This window comes from Gastrolobium bilobum, unplaced genomic scaffold (genome assembly GCF_033153095.1).
Source record: "Gastrolobium bilobum isolate Gb01-03AN ecotype WA unplaced genomic scaffold, APGP_CSIRO_Gbil_v1 utg23192, whole genome shotgun sequence".
In the NCBI taxonomy this organism is placed as follows: domain Eukaryota; kingdom Viridiplantae; phylum Streptophyta; class Magnoliopsida; order Fabales; family Fabaceae; genus Gastrolobium; species Gastrolobium bilobum.
In genome coordinates, this window is record NW_026898001.1 from 152963 (window position 1) to 171894 (window position 18932).

At 33.9% G+C, this 18932-nt stretch overlaps 2 protein-coding genes across 3 annotated transcripts; both read right to left on the reverse strand.

Annotated features, from left to right (window-relative positions):
• Nucleotides 1-1489: 1489 nt before the first annotated feature.
• LOC133312051 (uncharacterized) lies at nt 1490-5343 on the reverse strand. Of its 2 annotated transcripts, none has more exons than XM_061513191.1 (9): nt 5299-5343; nt 5048-5185; nt 4900-4962; nt 4730-4796; nt 4534-4634; nt 2870-2914; nt 2493-2789; nt 2242-2344; nt 1490-1845 (listed from the first exon to the last, which is right to left on the reverse strand). In XM_061513191.1, exons 1-9 carry the CDS (start codon nt 5329-5331, stop codon nt 1763-1765), a joined length of 930 nt encoding a protein of 309 aa, XP_061369175.1. In that variant the 5' UTR covers nt 5332-5343; the 3' UTR covers nt 1490-1762. The 2 variants fall into 2 exon arrangements, with proteins under 2 accessions (XP_061369175.1, XP_061369176.1); XM_061513192.1 differs by having other exon boundaries at nt 5048-5182; nt 5299-5338.
• Nucleotides 5344-7696: 2353 nt separating this feature from the next.
• LOC133312057 (probable xyloglucan galactosyltransferase GT14) lies at nt 7697-9180 on the reverse strand. Its single transcript, XM_061513200.1, has one exon. It carries the CDS (start codon nt 9178-9180, stop codon nt 7714-7716), a length of 1467 nt encoding a protein of 488 aa, XP_061369184.1. The 3' UTR covers nt 7697-7713.
• Nucleotides 9181-18932: the final 9752 nt, after the last annotated feature.

Genomic DNA, 18932 nt, shown 5'->3' on the forward strand with positions numbered 1-18932 from the left:
TACATTCTATATTACGGCCGTGCTTGGGATTCAACAAACTGAATCTAAGGACTAGATAATAGTGCAGGACACAAATAACAAATTATATAATAAGTTTGTTGAACATGGAGTCCAATATCATGCGTTGGGATCTAATAGAAATTGTTGTAGACTTGTAGTCTTATAACCAAATTATATAATAAGTGTGCCATGTGCAAACTTGAGCCATATATTTGTTGGGGAATCTTATTATTTAATTTTGAATACTATTTGTTATTATTTTTATATAAAAACTATTTATTGATTTCGGATAGGAAACATGGTGGAGGTAGAGTAATTACGAACATAAAATTGTGGTCTCTGTTATCAAAAATAAAATAAAAATTGTGGTCTCAATCGCTTGGCTGCTAGTCAATTAGGATTATGCGACTACGGCTTCTGCATATCCCGATTTCTACAACTCATGTAATAAATAATTTGAATTGAAACCTCTATTATGTCTTTTATATTTGACAATAGTTCTTATCTGATTGTAATTTTAAGATAGTTTATACTTAAATTATATAACATGTCGATTTTCTTCTCTCTCTGCAGTGGCTAGGTGAATTATATACTCATTAATTGCTGCTCCACTATATGCATTAATTAATTGCTCTTCTGAGCATGCTAGAATTTTTCTATACTATGAAACGTCATCCTCAAACCTTGACTTCGTCAAGTTCCATGAGTGCAACAAGTTGATTTGATATTGGTATGAACAGGACTTAAAATTTTGTCCTCATTCCATTATTGCTCAAATGAAATCTAAAGGACTCGAACAATGAATTGTATAGTCCGTTGATTGATAAAGGCTGGGTGCAGATATGGAGAATGTATAGTCCGAGACTTCAATTCCTTGAATATATAATTTGGTAAACTCAAATAAATTTATCATAAAATCATGATAAAATAAACTCCAATATCATTCATTAGATGATATTTTAGTTTTACCTTCTTTTCTTTCAAATGATTAAGATGAATTTGTCTTACAATTTGTGAGATTTTTTTTTTAAAAAAAAAAAAGAAATTATGTGAAAGTATCGTTATTCTTATAATTAAAACACTTTGCTTCATTTATATCCTTTTCCTTTATCTCATGAAAATCTCCTGCCTATTTACCTATTATTATACTTTTCCAACTGTGTGTGGAGTCTGTGTACTGTCTTATTAATGCCAATGGTTTGAAATAGGAATGTCTTCCAACTTTCTCTGCGCTTCCATCATTTCTGTTTCGCTTTGTAAAAATTTGTGGACTTACATTTTACCATAGGAGGGACAAAATTAAGAATTAATAGAATATCAAATGCCCATCAACCACATGTTTTCATGTAAACCCTCTACTCTATTTGGTCCTCAAATTAGTCCCTAAAAAGATTAGTGTGTCAACATATTTGTCCTCCAAAGATTTTTTCACCAAACTAGATTTTTAGGGTTTAGGGTTCACACACACACACCACAAAAAAATGCTATTTACATTACCAACAACAATACAGTTGACAGAGAAAAACCAAGCCCAATATAAGCATACAACTGATACAAGTATATCATGAAATGAGGGATGAGATTCACCCTAGATCATACAGTTCCTACAATCATTACCAAAACAAGAATGATCCCTCAATTGGATATAAACCAACATGTTCCTCAACCCATCATCACCCTTCCAACAGTCCCCTTGTACATGACCGATTTTGATCAACCAAACCGGGGATAGTCTGAACGGTGAAGAAAGAAAATAATAGTACTACTTGAATGCAAGCTTCCATACTTCACGCACATTAGATGAACCGTCTGTGATTTCAGCAACAAGGCTACTAGTCATGACACCTGCACAAATAAAAGAGCAATTATGACGTGACACCATTACATTAATTGGAAAAAGGAAAGACAAAATAAACCAGTATTCTATCTCATGTGGATGACATTATATCCTTGATAGTTCACATTACATAATGAGAGCAAACTTTTGATGACTCCTTCCCAGCATGAAACACATGGTTCCATGATTTAGGTTTCAAATAATAAGTCAGAAATAAATCACTGAGTATGTGCATAGCTTATAGTGGAAAAGCAATATATTAAGTATCAATATGGTTATTAATACAAGTTGTTTGCATAACAAGTACGCTACATTTTACTTTGCAACTGCAGAGCACATAACATACAAAAAATCAGAGTAATGCTCCAACAAGAATATAATTGCATATGCCAGTACTAGCTCACCATCTTTTTCTACCACAGACAGAAATCGCCGAGATCCACCACCTACTCCAAAATAATACTTCTTTGCAGCCATGTATACAACTCCATCAGGATGTTGCAAGCACTGTATTAAACAGTTGAATAGATAAGCAAACCAATACTTTTACAATTAAAAATACACATTAATACACACAGAAAAATGCATCCATATTTACATTGCAATGACTCAATATAGAAATATACTTTTGCTCTTGTAAATGAATAAACAATACCTTCTTGATAAGATTATAAAGATTTTGAAGACTGTTGATTGAGTAAACTGTCTCTGCCATCAGAATAAAGTCATAACCAGCATCTTTATCATGTTTTTCACCTGTACTAACATAAGGGAGCAGTTTATCAATTTCACTCCAGTCACCAGCAAAAAAGCGAACTTCAGCCTTGTCAAGAATTGTCAAGTTTGATGATGATGTATGAGATTTTCCAGAAAGATTTGCATTTAAATTGGGAATGGTTAGGCATCGTAGAACCTCAGCATTGAAGTCTTGAAAATGTACAGCAGCTGCCCCCTAAAGAAACCAAAACAAACACATTATTATATTCTTCAAGATAATGACACTAAAGCAGAGCCGATGAAACATAGATTCACCTCAAGCAATGCAAAGATTCCAGGCAGTCCATGACCACATCCGACCTGAAAATCAAATATTGAAACTGAGTGATAGGCAGGCAGCTTATCTACCAACAGACATGCTTTAGGTATATCTTTTTAATTAACTTCAATATAAGATAGAAAAAGCTCCTCCAAACTGAGTTTATCTTTTAAGTGAGCAAGTAAGGGTGTATCCACCCTTAAATTTTAGTCGGTAAAGGGCACGACGTACTTTAAATTAAAGTAATGGCAGATACACCCTTACTTGTTGACATTAGAGATGCGCTTTGTTTAGAGAAGTCTAGTCCATATAAAGTACAAAACATTTCTTAGTCATATTGAACAAAAATTCCATATGATAAAACTAAATCCTTATAAAACCCCAAAAGTTCTCAACTTTTTGTACCTAAAGGCAAACCTCCTACAAAGGGGCCACAATAATAACTAAAACTCATACTTTATCTGCGCAATTCACCCATTTTTTGTTGAGTGTTTCAATCCATAATAACAAACTGGGTTACAATACCCCCACTAACTGCTAGTGTGGGTCTTAACGACTGAAGAAATTAAGTAAATATATCAAGCCCTATTAAAATTTTTCAAATTGTAAATCAATCTTGAAAAAAGATAACTCATTACCTATATTTCAAAATTAATATTTTCTACATCATTTGTTTCCATGTGAAAAGCATTCTACCTCGACGGAATCAAATCTTCCTTAAAGAATGTAGCTTTATTAAAAGAAAAGAAAAATGACAACAACGTAAAATGGGAACAATCCTAGAAATAAGTCAATTAAAATATAAATGTCCACAATGTGATGTAAGCAGACAGTATGACTAGCTAGAACATGAGATGTGAGGAAGGCAATCTCAAAAACAACCTCTCTTCAAAATACATTATGACAATAACTACCCATGATATTCTTGCATATAAATTTTAACTTGTAAAATTAATGATATCAGTGAAATACTCCAAGATGGGAGTAATTTTTCCTTGAACAGATTACCAATTTTCAACAGACTATCAGATGGAAAAGTAAAGAAAATCATTATCTCCTCAGTAAATGCAAGAACTAGGATCCTTTAGATATGACTTTTCTATCACCTTACAAGCTAAGAAATGAGAAATACAGAGAGCCATGGAGCAGAGAATCTAAAAAGACTCACATATATGGTGATGTTATGTCCATCCTCACATCAAGCAAGTGGAAGAAGAAAATATTTACGACAAAGGCTTTCAGATGTGTTAAACAACATGCAGGGGCCTGTTCCGTGCACTGTGTATCTTTCTACGTGAACAAAGATACCCAAGATTCCCCCTCCAACAGTCACATCAACAAATGCACCCTTTCAAGAGCAAGCTCTGAGTGAAATTTTATCTCTGATATACAAAGAACTTAAGTTTTTTTTCTTTATTCCATTATATACAATTACAAACTGCATCTGTGCATAATTGTTTCTGTACTTCCATATTTGCACTTAGATTTTACACTCAACTTTGTTCAAAGACCCAAAATAATGTATTCAAGTCATAGGCCTTCCTAGTTCCTATTAAAGATCTATGCAGTTTCCAGGCAATAAAATTCAGTGAAGAATTCTTTCCCCCAAAATTTAAACAAGCTGATAAATACACAATCACCTGGAAAAAGAGAAGCCCACCTCTAATACTCGCTTTCCGCCAAATGAGATAAGCCCACTATTGATATCTGAACGAAGGGCTTTAATTAAATCAAGTGAACCTTCCCAAAGCTTCAGTCCTCCTAGGCCAAAGGGAACCAAATTTGCAACTGCTTTAGATACCAACAAGATAGTAATGAATGAATAAACAGAAATGCAAGCAACAAAATGCCACCACCTTCGTATTTCCCGGGAACTAAATCAGAGTTGGATAAACCAAAAACTTGTTGGGTATTTACCCGCCCCTGAGAATTGTCCATACAAGAAAATTAACAAAAACTAAGCTATTATTCCCTTTCTAATATTCTTAGAATTTGGAAACAGAAAAAATAAAAATAAAAAATTTACCTTTAACAAAGTAACCCCATCCAAATTTACTGACTCCACATTATGTTTAACGGAAGAAGGAACCTGATTTTGCATGAAACCCCATGAAAACAAGCAATTCTAAAAACGGCAGCGTTTTGAACAATCATGAACAAGGAACGAGGAATACCTCAGAGCTGAGTACTTCAATGCAGGGAGGAGGCGGAATAGCAGGAACTTGTGCAGCATCGTCAAAGATTCCGAAGCCGGAACCGGTGGACGAGAATAACACCAATTTTTCGGAACTCGGTTTCTGAGCATTGCCCTGCTTTAATGCCGCGGCAACAAAAAATATAAAACTGTTAATTGAGGAGAGTGTAGTGAAACTGAAAAAAGAAAGTGGTTATTATTCAGAGTTTCATTCATAGTCATTAGTATCACCTCAAAGTCACACTCGGAGTTCGCTGCCGCCATTTCTTCAGCTTCTGCAACTGCGATTTTCTTCTTCTTTTTTTCTTACGTTTTGTCTTTGTGTTTTGGGCTTTGTAAATTTTGGAAAGCCCATATTTTCATTTTGGGTTGGGCTACCCGACATTAAACCTACTCCGTATCTACCATACATTTGTTTACTAAAATTCGAGTTTTGGCCCAAAAACAAATATACAAAATCGAACTTAGAGTGACTTAAACCGTGTCACGTTTCTTCTATCCTCACATTATTATTAGGGGAAATGATTTCTATATTGTACCCAAAAAAAATGTTTCTATATTTATCGCAGAAATCATCTTTCTGCCTCAAACACAAATTTTTATTTCTCTCATTAAAATATGGTTTCTCTCTCAAATTTGATGTATGAGGCAGAGAAATTATTTCTACAGTAAATGCAAAAATCATTTCCCCTTATTATTATTGTTTAATTCTCTTCTGGATTATGGGTCTCCTAGGTTCGTTTTTTTTTTTTTTTTTTTTTTGAAGTTTTCTCTAAAAAATAATAATAACAGAATTATGACTGCATGGTAGAAGATTTATTTTTTTACCAGAAAAATACAATTACTAAGAATACGGTGGGAAACTGAATTTGGTAGAAAAGTTAAAAAAAATTGTTTGATAAACCGAAATATTACTGAAAAAAGAGGCAGGATCCTTTGATACCGGTGTCAAAGTTAAAGTTTGACACCTCATCTAAGAGCCGTTAGATTAAAAAATATCAACGACTCTGATTTGTAAGCATGTGACACCATTGATATTTTTTGATCTTACGACTCTTACATGAGGTGTCAAATTTTAAATTTAACACCGGTGTCAAAGGATCTTGCCTCTTGAAAAAATTAGGTTAAATTTTGTAAGTCTATGTTTGGATGAAGGTAAAATATTATTAGAAAAATGGGATGAAATTACCAAACTAACAAAAATGGGATGAAATTACCAAACTAACATTTGACTAAATACAAAGAAGACTCCCTCTTCAGCTCTTTTTTGAGAATGGATATTTGTGTCTATTGTTTTTTTTTTTTCTACTTTTTTGGTTTGATGGGTAACGAGAATACCACCCTGTAGATGGTATTCTGAAATAATAAATTTTTTCAATTTTACACACAAATTGAGATTTCTACGCAAATTCGAACTATGAGCAAGTTTTTTAAAACCTCCATCAAACTTCATCAATTAAGAAACTCATTTCAACTTTTCTAGGCAAAAAAAAAAAACTCTCTCACCAAACACTCCTCAAAGTGATTAGGGAATGTTGTTTGACCCTGCTTTTGATGGTTCTCCAATTACTCATTTCTTTAACACTTGTCCAATAGGATTTTAACCCGCAAAAAAAGGTATAAAAAGGAGTCTTGAATCTTGATACTTTGTATTCGATTTAATCAAATTATTACACAGTCCTCAATGAACGGCAAAAGAAAAGAAAAGAAAAGTAAAAGATAAATTTTGGCAACATGACTAACTTTTGGGAAAGGAAAGTGGGCCGTGTGACCCTTTATAGAAAAAAAGGCCAGAGAGTAGCGTCTTTAGTGATACTTGTTGAATGCGTATGGGAGAACATGTCCTTAATTACAGGCGATAATTGGGGTCTTCTGGTTCAATGCCCGGGTGACAGTGACAAGGTGAGAGACTATACTATTTCTAAAGGTCATGGCTTATTATTCATGAGCCTGCCACTGTCAGCGTAGGGTTACATTAGATACCATTCACATGCATCCCATGCCCATGTCTATGAAGATCAGGCTTTAAATACTAAACAGTGTCCCGCTGAGTACACGGTAAACTCATTGTCGGCAAACAGTTGTTCTAGAGCCTATACCAAAAGGAAGAACAAAATTACAACACACTTTTTGCAAGTTTTTTTTATTGTTAGAGAATTTTTTATCTAAATATCACTCTGTCATGCGACGTAATTTGTTAGGACTGAACACAACACGTGACACATTTTGGTAAAAAAAAAAAAAATTGACCGAACATGATTCGCTATCAGTATCACTAATAGCGAATTTGGTACGCAATATGGTCACATGTCAAGAAATCATTTGCGAACGTAATTCACTGCTATCTAGCAAATTACACCACATGACAGTCTCATAAAAAGTACTTTGTCGCGTGACATTTATAAAAACATATCATCTTTTCCTCAATAATTCGCTACTATCTAGCAAATTTTTTCCTCATTCTTTCAAGACCACGAACTATATAAAAAAAACATATCACAAAGTACATGATGAATGTAGGCAAAGAAGAATATGTTAAGTTGTAACTATTAATGATGTTGATCCAGTATATATATTATCATGTCATGACTAATGTCATGAAATGATATGCTCTATAACTATTAATATTTCTTCCGTTAGCTGTAATTAATTACCTGAAAATGTAAACTTATAATTGTCTTCATCAGCAAAACCTATGCTGGGATCTCTCCCGTTCCTAATTGCTTCCCTCACTTTCTCTATCCTTTCAAGTATCCCTTTTACTGCTAAATCAAATGCATCTTCAAGTTTCTCTAACGGAGACCTAGGATCTGCATAAATTAATTTTGGAATCAACTTTATAACCTCTTCTCTCATTGCAAATACCTCATCCTTTGGAATTCCCACCAACACCTTCTCCACATTGACATTCCATTCTTTTACATCCTTCACTGGTATATACACAGAGTACTTTGTCCTATTCTTTGGTAAATACCATTGATACTGTGAGTAAGCCGTGCCAGGATGAAAGAAAACAGGAATACAACCAGCCAACATGGAATCAAAAATGGATCTTCTGGTGTATGAGTCACCCGGAGGCTGCAAACAGAACACGGAGCTTTCAAACACCTTCATAACATTAATGGGGTTGTCACAATTCTCTCCAACATTGCTGCAATCAATGAATTTGCAAGCACTCGAAGCTCGGCATTGCTCTATGACATTTCCCCTTAAAGACTTTTCATTTTCAGGCCTTGGAGCCCCAGTGAAAGCAAACAAGTAAGGCCGCTTCTGATGTCTGATTTTACTCTGCCATTGGAAAACTTCACTGTCCTTAGAGGGATGAAAAGAAGTTGGGTATGGTATTGCATAGTCATTATTCCATGAACTTGCTTCAATTGCCAACATTGACATATTCAAGGATTCAGGCAAAAATCTAAACTTGCTACCCCAATAGGACTCACTATCATATTGTCTCCTTAAATCCCAAGAAATCCTACCTGAAACAAGGAAATGATCTCTACCCCACATTTTCTTCCATTCGGGTCTATTTGCAAGCCACTGAACAAGATCTCGACCAGAGGAATCCCTCACTGTAAGATTAGAAACCCAAAGGACACGACTCACATCAAGACCAGCATAAAATGGGACAAAAATTGCAGAGGCCAAGGACGAATCATTGGTCAAGCACTCATAATTTTTCACCCTGTTGTGAAATATCACTTCCAACAAGAACTGGTTGGTGGCATACCAACTACTCTTGTTGGTTAAAACCCCTTGAGAGTCACCAATCTCAGGACCAAAACCCAGGTTCTTCATGTATGGACACATGTTGTGTTTGTCAGTTCCTCTGGTAAGAGACTGACAATTCTCAAGCAAGTAGTAATTGAAGCGAGAAGGAATCTCTTGAATGAAAACATAGCGGCCACTGCAGGAATCTTTGGTTCCATTATTCTTAATAACAAATGGGTTTACTTGTTTGTTGAGTAAGAAAGTGACCCCATCCTTGGGGCCATAAAAGGAAGCAGAATAATCAAAGCATAGCAATATAGAGCACAAGAGAAAGGAGATAAGAATGGCAAACCAGAGCTGATGATCATGGCAACTTCTGGCAATCATGGTTTGCTTTTCCATTTGATCTTCAATTCAAGTATGTGACTATGACCAAGAGAAACCTGTGGGGAAGCTTGTGATCATGTGCATTCAGCTTTTGGAATTGTTGTAAGTACAAAGCTAAAATTTAAAGGGTTGTCCAATGAATGAGCAGCAAACGTCCGTTACATTGTTGACAGCTTTTAATGCTGGGCAATAATAACTATGGGGATAGAATATATTAATTAAAGGGTTTTATAAGAGTTCAAAATTGATTCTGTAACGTTATAGAGATTCGTTTTGCGTGTTGTAGTTTTTTTTTGTTTCAAAAAGTGTGAGCCCCACAAAATATTGTGTGTGTAGGAAACTTTGTTGTGTCATGTTAAATGATAAATGCAAATCTCATTAATTAATTGGTAAAATGCAGCCGCTTTACGTACAGCAACGATAAATGATAGGTGTATGGTTATGATTTCGCATATATAATGCTTTCATTCTTTGTATGATTATGATTTCCTGTATTTAATGTTTTTAAATATGGGAAAAAAGTATCTTACTTTAGATAATTTTATCTAATATTCACTAAAACGACGTCGTTTTGAAGTTGAAAATTAAAAAATTAGAATGATAAAGACTTTTATAACCCTGAAATAAATTAAAATTACAAATATACCATTGATTTCCGCTCCAAAACGACGTCGTTTCCGCGAACATTAGATAAATTTATCTAAAGTAACTTTAGAAAAAAACGAACCCTTTAAATATATATATGGCAAGTATTTGATGGTTGTACGTGTAACAGCTACAAAAATGTAAACTCTTAATTAATTATATATATATATAGGGTTATATTTATCTTATGTTGCATAAGATAAATAAGTTTTCTACACACACAAAGTAGAAGTGGGTCCCACATTTATTTTTTCTCTCTCCTCTAACATGTGGGTCCCACTTGTAATTTTATTTCTATAACATGATACAATCATTTTTCTGCAACATAAGATAAATATAACGCGCATATATATATATATATATATATATATATATATATATATATATATATATATATATATATATATATAGGAATTGCATTTTCTCATGTAACATGAGAGGAGCTTTTCTCCTACACTCACAACCAAGTGGGCCCATTAATTTAAAAAAAAAGGAAAAGATAAAAAATATTAACACGGAAATCGAGCTCTAGAAGAACTTTATTCTTACCACATGAGATTTATTTATCCCATATATATATATATATATATATATATATATATATATATATATATATATATATATTAAGTAAATAAGAAAACTTAACGTGATGTTTTAGTAACTCTTCTATCCTACAAAGAGAAATAGAGCATGCTAGTAATATATTTTTTAATTCATTTTATATTAATTTAAGATGTGCATAGGATTTTTTACATTGAATACATTTCTCTACCATCGTTAGCTTGCATTGACTTTTACAGTTTTACTAGTGATTTCTTAACAAAATAGTTTTTCATACCCCGAGTTAAACCCCGTATATAAATATCAAGTCCCGCACGGCCACAATAATACTATTTATATTAATACGTTAAAAAATGAATAGGTAAACGCCAATGGGAGGCCGTCGTAATTAAAAGTTTCTCCTATGTAATTAAGTTGCTCTCAAATGACTTTTCATTTTCCAGATCCTATAAGGGCCTGTTTGGATGAGTTTTTTTTCTTCAAAAGCTGCTTTTTTTAAAGAAAAAAAGCACTTTTCGTTTTTAGTTCGTTTGGATGTCTGCTTTTAAAAAAAAAAGGAGAAGTCACAAAAAAAGCCAAAAACCTACTTTTCTCATAAGCTAAAATTTTTAACTTCTCAGAAAAGCAGAAGTCAAAAGCCAAATATTTTTTTTCAAAAACTAAATATTTTTATAAAAATATAAATAGCTTTAATTTTGTAAAAAGTACTTTTAAAATAAAGAAGTAGTAAAAGTTACTTTTAAAAAAAGGTGAACCAAACGACCTCTGAGAGAATAAAATCTTAATATTTGACTTAACAAAATAAAAGTATTAATGTCAACTTAATTACATTTAATTGGTATCGGCACGTAGCATTTTCTTAAATTTTTTGGTGGGGAATCATTCTTGCTCCATACAAGATAAGTTTATGCAATCACTTTTTCTGCACCAGATAACTTTATCTGCAGTAAGCTCAATAAAATGTCGTATTCAGACAGAAATCATGATATTTTTATAATTTTAATTTATTTTAGAGTTATTAGTCTTTATAATTATAATTTTTTAATCTTTCAATTCAAAACGACGTTATTTTGAGAATAAATGCAGATAACTTATCTGCAGTAACTACAGAGATAATTTTCTGTAAATTTATTTGAAAATACATTAAAGTGGTATTTTTTTGTCTTGGATCAACAAGAGGGCAAATTGGTTATGTAGACCGGGTTTGAGGAAAAAAATTTCGGTGCAATGGGTGTATCCAAGTGGAATTCAATTTTTTTAAAATGTGAAAAGTTTTCTTCCATTTAAATCTAGCTTTTAATTTGTATTTTTATGTAAGTTCCAAAAAATTTCCTTTGATTGATGCCTACAAAACTAACGATTTGGCCTTTCTCTTCGCTCTTTCTTATTTTTGAGTAATATTTTTTGGGGATAGTGGATGTCATTTTAAAGAATGTAAAGTTGTGAGAGAAATAATTAAATTATGGGAAATTAAATTATGGGAAATGTAAAGAACCTTGGGATACACCACCCCAAAAGCTAGCTCAAAGGGTGAGAGTGACCAAGGCATTATAAACTCCACATTAGTTGCACATACAACCAATGTGGGACTATATATCTCAACACGCCCCCTCACACGAGAGCCCATTGGGCTAGAAGCGTGGATATTGAATAGGCCCAAATTTTGATTTACCTTTTTGTGCTTTTATTTTAATTCCACTTTAAAGTGGGGGCGGTGAGGATCGAACTTGTGACCTTGTAGTCACTTAAGCTCTGATATCATGTAAAGAACCTTGGGATACACCACCCCAAAAGCTAGCTCAAAGGGTGAGAGTGACCAAGGCCTTATAAACTCCACATTAGTTGCACATACAACCAATGTGGGACTATATATCTCAACACGCCCCTTACACGAGAGCCCATTGGGCTAGAAGCGTGGATATTGCACAGGCCCAATTTTTGGTTTATCTTTTTGTGCTTTTATTTTAATTCCACTTTAAAGTGGGGGGCGGTGAGGTTTGAACTTGTGACCTTGTGATCAAGAAAACTCTGATACCATGTAAAGAACCTTGTGATATTGTAGTCACTCAAGCTCTGATATCATGTAAAGAACCTTGGGATACTGTAAAGAACCTTGGGATACACCACCCCAAAAGCTAGCTCAAAGGGTGGGAGTGCCCAAAGCCTTATAAACTCCACATTAGTTGCTCATACAACCAATGCGGGACTCACGTCCCCTCACACGAGAGCCCATTAGGCTTGAAGAGTGGAAGATGCAACAGAACCAACCTACCTGAGCTAAGAAAGTCCACAAGAGAAAGTGGGGGGCGGCGAGGCTCTGATACCATGTAAAGAACCTTGGGATACACCACCCCAAAAGCTAGCTCAAATGGTGGGAGTGACCAAGGCCTTGTAAACTCCACATTAGTTGCACATACAACCAATGTTTGACTATATATCTCAACAGGAAAGAGAGTTGATAAAAAAAAAAATGAGCTCCATCTCTTTGTGAGATAAAAATGACACAACTTAATTGTATCATTCAAAAGGAAAAACCCTTTTCCCATGTTCTTTTTCTCTTTTAACGTTGCATCAAGTGTTTGTAATTACATGAAAAAGTTACAGCTATATATTAGTCCAGCAGTAATTATATTTTCTTACTGTGAAAATAATTTTGCCAATTTTTTTTATCTTTTAGTGCATATATATATATATATATATATATATATATATATATATATATATATATATATATATATAACATTTTATTTATATTTAAAAATATTACGAGATACTCTTTAGTTTTAGATATTATTAAGGATGTCTATTATAATAATTAACCCTCATATGTAGTTGTGGATATAATTATGAATTAATGATTTTAATGATAATATTGAAGAATAATTATAAGGAAAATAAAAGAAAAAAAATAAAGTCACCTTCAGTGAAAAAGAATAAAAATGACAGTGTTGGGGAAAAAATGCAGGTAAATAAAGTTACCCAAACAGTGAAAGTAAAGTTAGAAATATGACTGAAAAAATATTCTAGTTCATTGGGTAAAATTTGGTAGTGAATGGAGGTGAGTAGATAGATAAATTTTTACCCAATTAAAATAACTTAATATATGTAAGTTGAAAAAAGAGAACACTTTCTTCATTTCTTCTTTCTTCTTTGTGCGAACCCGAAGCCATTAGTGAAGAGCTTGCTTCGGAACTTCTTCATTTCTTGATGAAATCAAGTGAGTTAAAAAGTAAAGTTGCTTAAAATTGTGATGCAAACACAACCCCTAATTCATAATTTATCAAGAAGCCTAGTATTGAGAGAAAAATGAAAGGGAAATGTCGCCCCTTTGTTTATTGAAGGTCCAAGAAGGTATTTTGATCTCATTTGAGGTTGGAAATCCACTCATTGGGTGATTCTACGTAAGTTTATGTTAAGAAATTCTAGTTTTCTTTGAGTTTTGAGAAAGATTGATTTTAGGTTTTCATTTTGAAAGTTTGGCTTGAATGAGCATATTAGAGCTTGATTGAGGCTTAGTTCATGTTGAGAAAAGTGTTTAGACGAAAATTTTAATGGTGAAAATGTATTTGAAAAATTAAAAATATCATATTTTTGAATTATACCATAAATTTGAATAGTGACGTATACATTAATAGTATTGTAGAGATGAACAGTATTGTATATATGAATTGATGATGGATAATGATGGAAATGTGTTCATTGGTTATAGTGTGAGACCAAGTGGACTTGTGGAGCCAGAGTATAGACTAGAGCAAAATATGAACATTGAGCAAAGCTCTTGATTATTTGAGATCGAGGCAAGTATCAAACAATGGTTTGATAAGAAATTTATATGACATGGATATATGATTAATTGTGCTAAATTCAGCATGGATAGGTGTGTTGGTCATTTGTTGAGTATTTTGTTGGCTCGTGGACTCTTTGACTTGCAAGAGGCTAGAAAAATGGTTATTCTAGGTAAGCTTTCAACCCTTGGGGTTAATCTCCCATTTATTCCACCAAATTTCAAAGGAGGGTATGTAAGGACCCGCACCGTTAAATTAAGAATTTAGTTAATGTAATTAATTTAATTATGAGTTAAGAGATAAATTCCATAATTGACCTTGAATAATTATGAGAGAGCTTAAATAGTTATAGTAAGTGCTTAATAATGTTGAAATTCGTTTTTCTGACGAAAAGTGCAGATACCGGTTCTGTTTCACGGTATAAATGCATATCGATGAAGTATTCTGAAAAATTATGAAAAGTATGTATATATCACTAGAATAATATGTAGGACTGGTATAACAAGTTCGGAGTCAAAAGGATGAGAAATAGTGTCAGGACTGATACCGGCTACGTAAAAGCGCGTACTGGCAAAGTGCTGCAAAAATTTTAAGAAAAATATGATAATTCCTAGAAAAATGTCTAGGTTCAGAATCTAAAGTTTGGTAGAAAAATAATTAACGGAGCTATTAGAACTAATACTGACGGATTAAATTAGTGCGCTATAAATAGGAGCTTGCACAGAAACCTAGGGCTTATTCTATGCATCCTACGTGCCTCTCTTGCTGGCCTTATGTTCAGCACCTTCTCCATACACTCTCCTCTCCAAGAAATCACTCTTTCTCCATGAAAATCACCAAAGCTTTCATCTTTTACATTATCTATTCCATCTAATCACAAGGGAGCCTTGAAAGCAAACACTTTGGTAGAAAAAAAACCTCATCTAGGAGCCACAAAGATTCTGCCCATGTGTGTTTAAACACTACACCTTCATTTGTGAGAGCTTGAGTCACCATCTTCACTTGTGTTGAAGCCTTGGAACAAGAAAGAACCAACCTTTACATGATCAATTTTCATGCACCTTTGACGTGCCTCTGGCAAGTGTGGTTTTTCAAGTTAAAATTGATAAGAATTGAGTCATAAAAGAGAAATTTAAATACATATTTGCTAATTATATTGATTCTTTCTATGTCAATAATATTCACCTTTTGATTGTGTTTTTACAGGAAAAAGAAGTGAAAATTATAAAAAGCCTATTAACGCAATTCCACACGGGTGCAGAGGAGTACAAATTCCAGAAGCATGGCGCGGACCGGCACCACACTGGCGCAAACCCGCGCCAGTTTACGAACTTAACAGCGGAGCTTTGCTAGTGGTGCCAAATTGGCGCCAAGAAAACCAAGCAATCTAGCGCCATTTTCAAGCTACTTGGCGCCACAATTATGAAGCAAAGTAGCGCCATTTTCAAGCCAATATGGCGCCAACTGGCGCCATTTTCCGTGGAAGCTTTTCCGACTTGTCTATTCGAATAGAGGCGTGGCGCGAAGTGGCGCCAAACCGGCGCCAACTGGCGCCGGTTTGCGGGAAAGTAGTACCGTGTTTTCTGAAGGGCAATTTTGAAAGAAAGAAGCGAGGCTTATAAATAGGATCCTCGTTACAGAATTAAAAATCTAGACATATTCTATTGAAGTGAGACGACGGCGGTGCTCCGAGGGGATTCTGGAGATCAAGTTTATCTTCTTCTTCTTCGTTTAATTTATCAGGTTTATGTTGAATATTGAATATTTAGCCATGATAATGGTTGGCTAGTTTATTTTTATTGTAGTTAGGGTCACAAACCCTATGTGAACCCTTGTTACGACGGATTTATTTATAATTGCTCGTTTATATAAATTATCTTTATCTTTACCTTATGCGTAATTATATTCTCTTTATTGGAATTGATGAATCTAGTAGTTGAGGATAGTTTGGGGGTTAGAACCCTAGATAGGAATATTGGGGTTTTGGTCATGAAAGGGGGTAAGATAACAATTTATATGCATGCTAGGAATAGATGTATATGTAATTGCAGATGCTTAAATTATTGAGTTTATTGCTTAATTCCATGAGAAACATTGCAAGGAATTGGGGTTTCAATTGAGATTAAAGGGTTAACCTTGCAAGGAAATGAGGGTTGACTATTAATGTTTTTAGATAATAATTTATCTGAGTAATTATATAAATGAATATTGTAAATCAATCCAAAGTAAGAAGTGAGGATCATATGATGAGTGTACTCTAGCTACAATGCTTTTCTCTTATTCACAAAAATCAATCTTCGTTCTTATTTTTATTCTTCAATATAAAAATTCAAAAACAAGTCTTTATTTTCAGTTCTCATTTTACACAAATCGACAATATTTGTCACAAACTCTTTGAACTCCTCTATTCTTGAAAGGACTATTAATTGATAAAACGATCACAATCCCTGTGGAGACGAACTTTTCTTATCATTATATTACTTGTGCGATCGGTATACTTGCCGGGAAGCATCAACCTTGCTGGATGATCATGGAGACAGTGTTAAAGCATTAAAAGTCCATTCCTTTTGCTATCTTGAAGCTTATGAGTATATGCCTCAACACTGTCCTTTGCGTTTTCATGAATATAACATGAATTGAAGATGTAAAATTATGAGTTTTGATAATTTGTACGTTGGTTGATGAACCTAAGTATTAAAATGCATGCTAAGTCGATGGGATAGATGTATCTAGGTAAAAGATGGAATTTTAAATGGATAATTTCGTGCTAGGCTGCTGTTTTTGGCCTCTGTCGCGAAATATCCGAATATGGCATATCCGAATATTGAGACAGCAACGAACCTGTTTCGGTAAAAATTCAATTTCTTGAAATATAGAGCTCCAAATAGAGTTCCGTTTGGACCTATATGTAGATAACACATAGAGCTACAACTCTGTAAAATTTTGTAGTTATTGGATAAGTGGTTTGATCTCAGTGTTAGTTTGAAGTCACATCTTGGTTGCTGGAAATTCAGTTTGCAGCATTCACTTTGCAAAAATTATAATCAGAGTTATACAACTCCGATTGAGACATAAAATACGTCGTTGGAAATATTGTGATGTCTAGTTTAACATATTAAAATATCAGAATTTTTGGTAAAGAGTTGCAACTGCAATTTTAAAAATGGTAAGCGAAGTTTGTTGTCATATTCGTAAATAGAGTTGAATTCTTTGGAATGTTCTTCAAGGAAATGAACTATAGACTCTATGGTAATTGTAAGTGATGTTCTAAGGTTAAGGCCTTAGGGAGTGGACTTAGTTCCTCCCACCTTGAGTTGGTGTCAATACGTAAAGAATGACTACGTAAAAGATAATATATAAAAAAATGTAGTAAATGAGTATATTTATTAATTTTCTTTATATCTTGAAATAGGTTGTGATTTTGTGAGGCCTATGATTGTGGTCCTTTGGATAGTGAGAGTTCATATGAGCATGTTTTGGATAAGGTAAGCTTTTGGTCCTCGGATTGATCTGTTGCTTGTTCCGCCGACCTCCATGGGAGGGTGGTTTATATGCATAGTATGCTTTTTATTAAAATGATATATGCATTGATATATGCCTGAGATATGTGAATATATTTGTTGATTCCTTACACGATCAGGCTGCATTCCTGGTGTGTGAGGCAGTTGATGTAATGTATGGATGTGATGTTGATTACTTACACGATCAGGCTGCGACCCTTATGTTTAGATAGGTCGCAGACGTGCATAAACCTATCATGTTCACTGGCCAGTCGAACCGTACTTGCATACATCACATGAGATATGAACTGTTGTACACGATTTACTGAGAATTTAGATCTATATTATCTCGATTATATTGCTTTAACATGAACATGCATTGTATTTAGTGTTTTGAACTTATTATATACTTGTAATTGAGCTTGAGGCGGAAGAGTTCTTGAGGACCCCTTGTCTTACTGAGATTTCTTGTTAAAGATCTCACCCTGTGTTAGGGTACATTTTCAGGTACTGAGATTGTTGATGTTGGTGCATCTCGAGGCAAAAGGCCGGAGTCGAGTTGTTGGCATGATATGCATGTATTATGATTATGAAATATTTTGTAGCTGAGGCATGCTTAATTTTGACAGTATTTATTATGTGCATTTGATGTGAGCATAGGGATTGTCTATGCCATATTGTAATATGCATGATGTATTGTTGTTGAGAATTATGTATTAATCATGTTTGTCCTTATTTTTGTAATATGATTTACATGTGAGATGGCCTAAGTAAAGGATTGTTAGGTGTCACCGCTCATGCATGTAATAGTTGTTTAAAAACCATGAAATATGACAACTTAGATGCCTAGAAAGATATGAAATAGCTTAATTAAACTGATTACATGATGGTATATCTTAGGTAAGGACAACTAAGCATAAGATGAAGTAATATGGGGCAAGGGGGTTAATTGCTAAACCCTAGCCTGTAGAGAAAGATATTCCATTTCGCCATTGTCATGGAATATCCGGATATGGGTGATCTAATATCCGAATATTGATATCCGGATATGATATCCGGATATGGCATATCCGAATATGTCCCCGACAAATATCCGGATATTCTGGACGAACAGAAGTACAAATTAATGTTTAAAAAGAAAGGCTTGTGACCTTATGAAACTTAAATATGTAAGGCTTAAATCCACTTCTAAGGAGTGTGGTGCCTTAATAAATGTGAATAAAATGGCAAGTAGCTATAATAATATTTTAGATGTGAACGGATGTCTTAGGGTGTG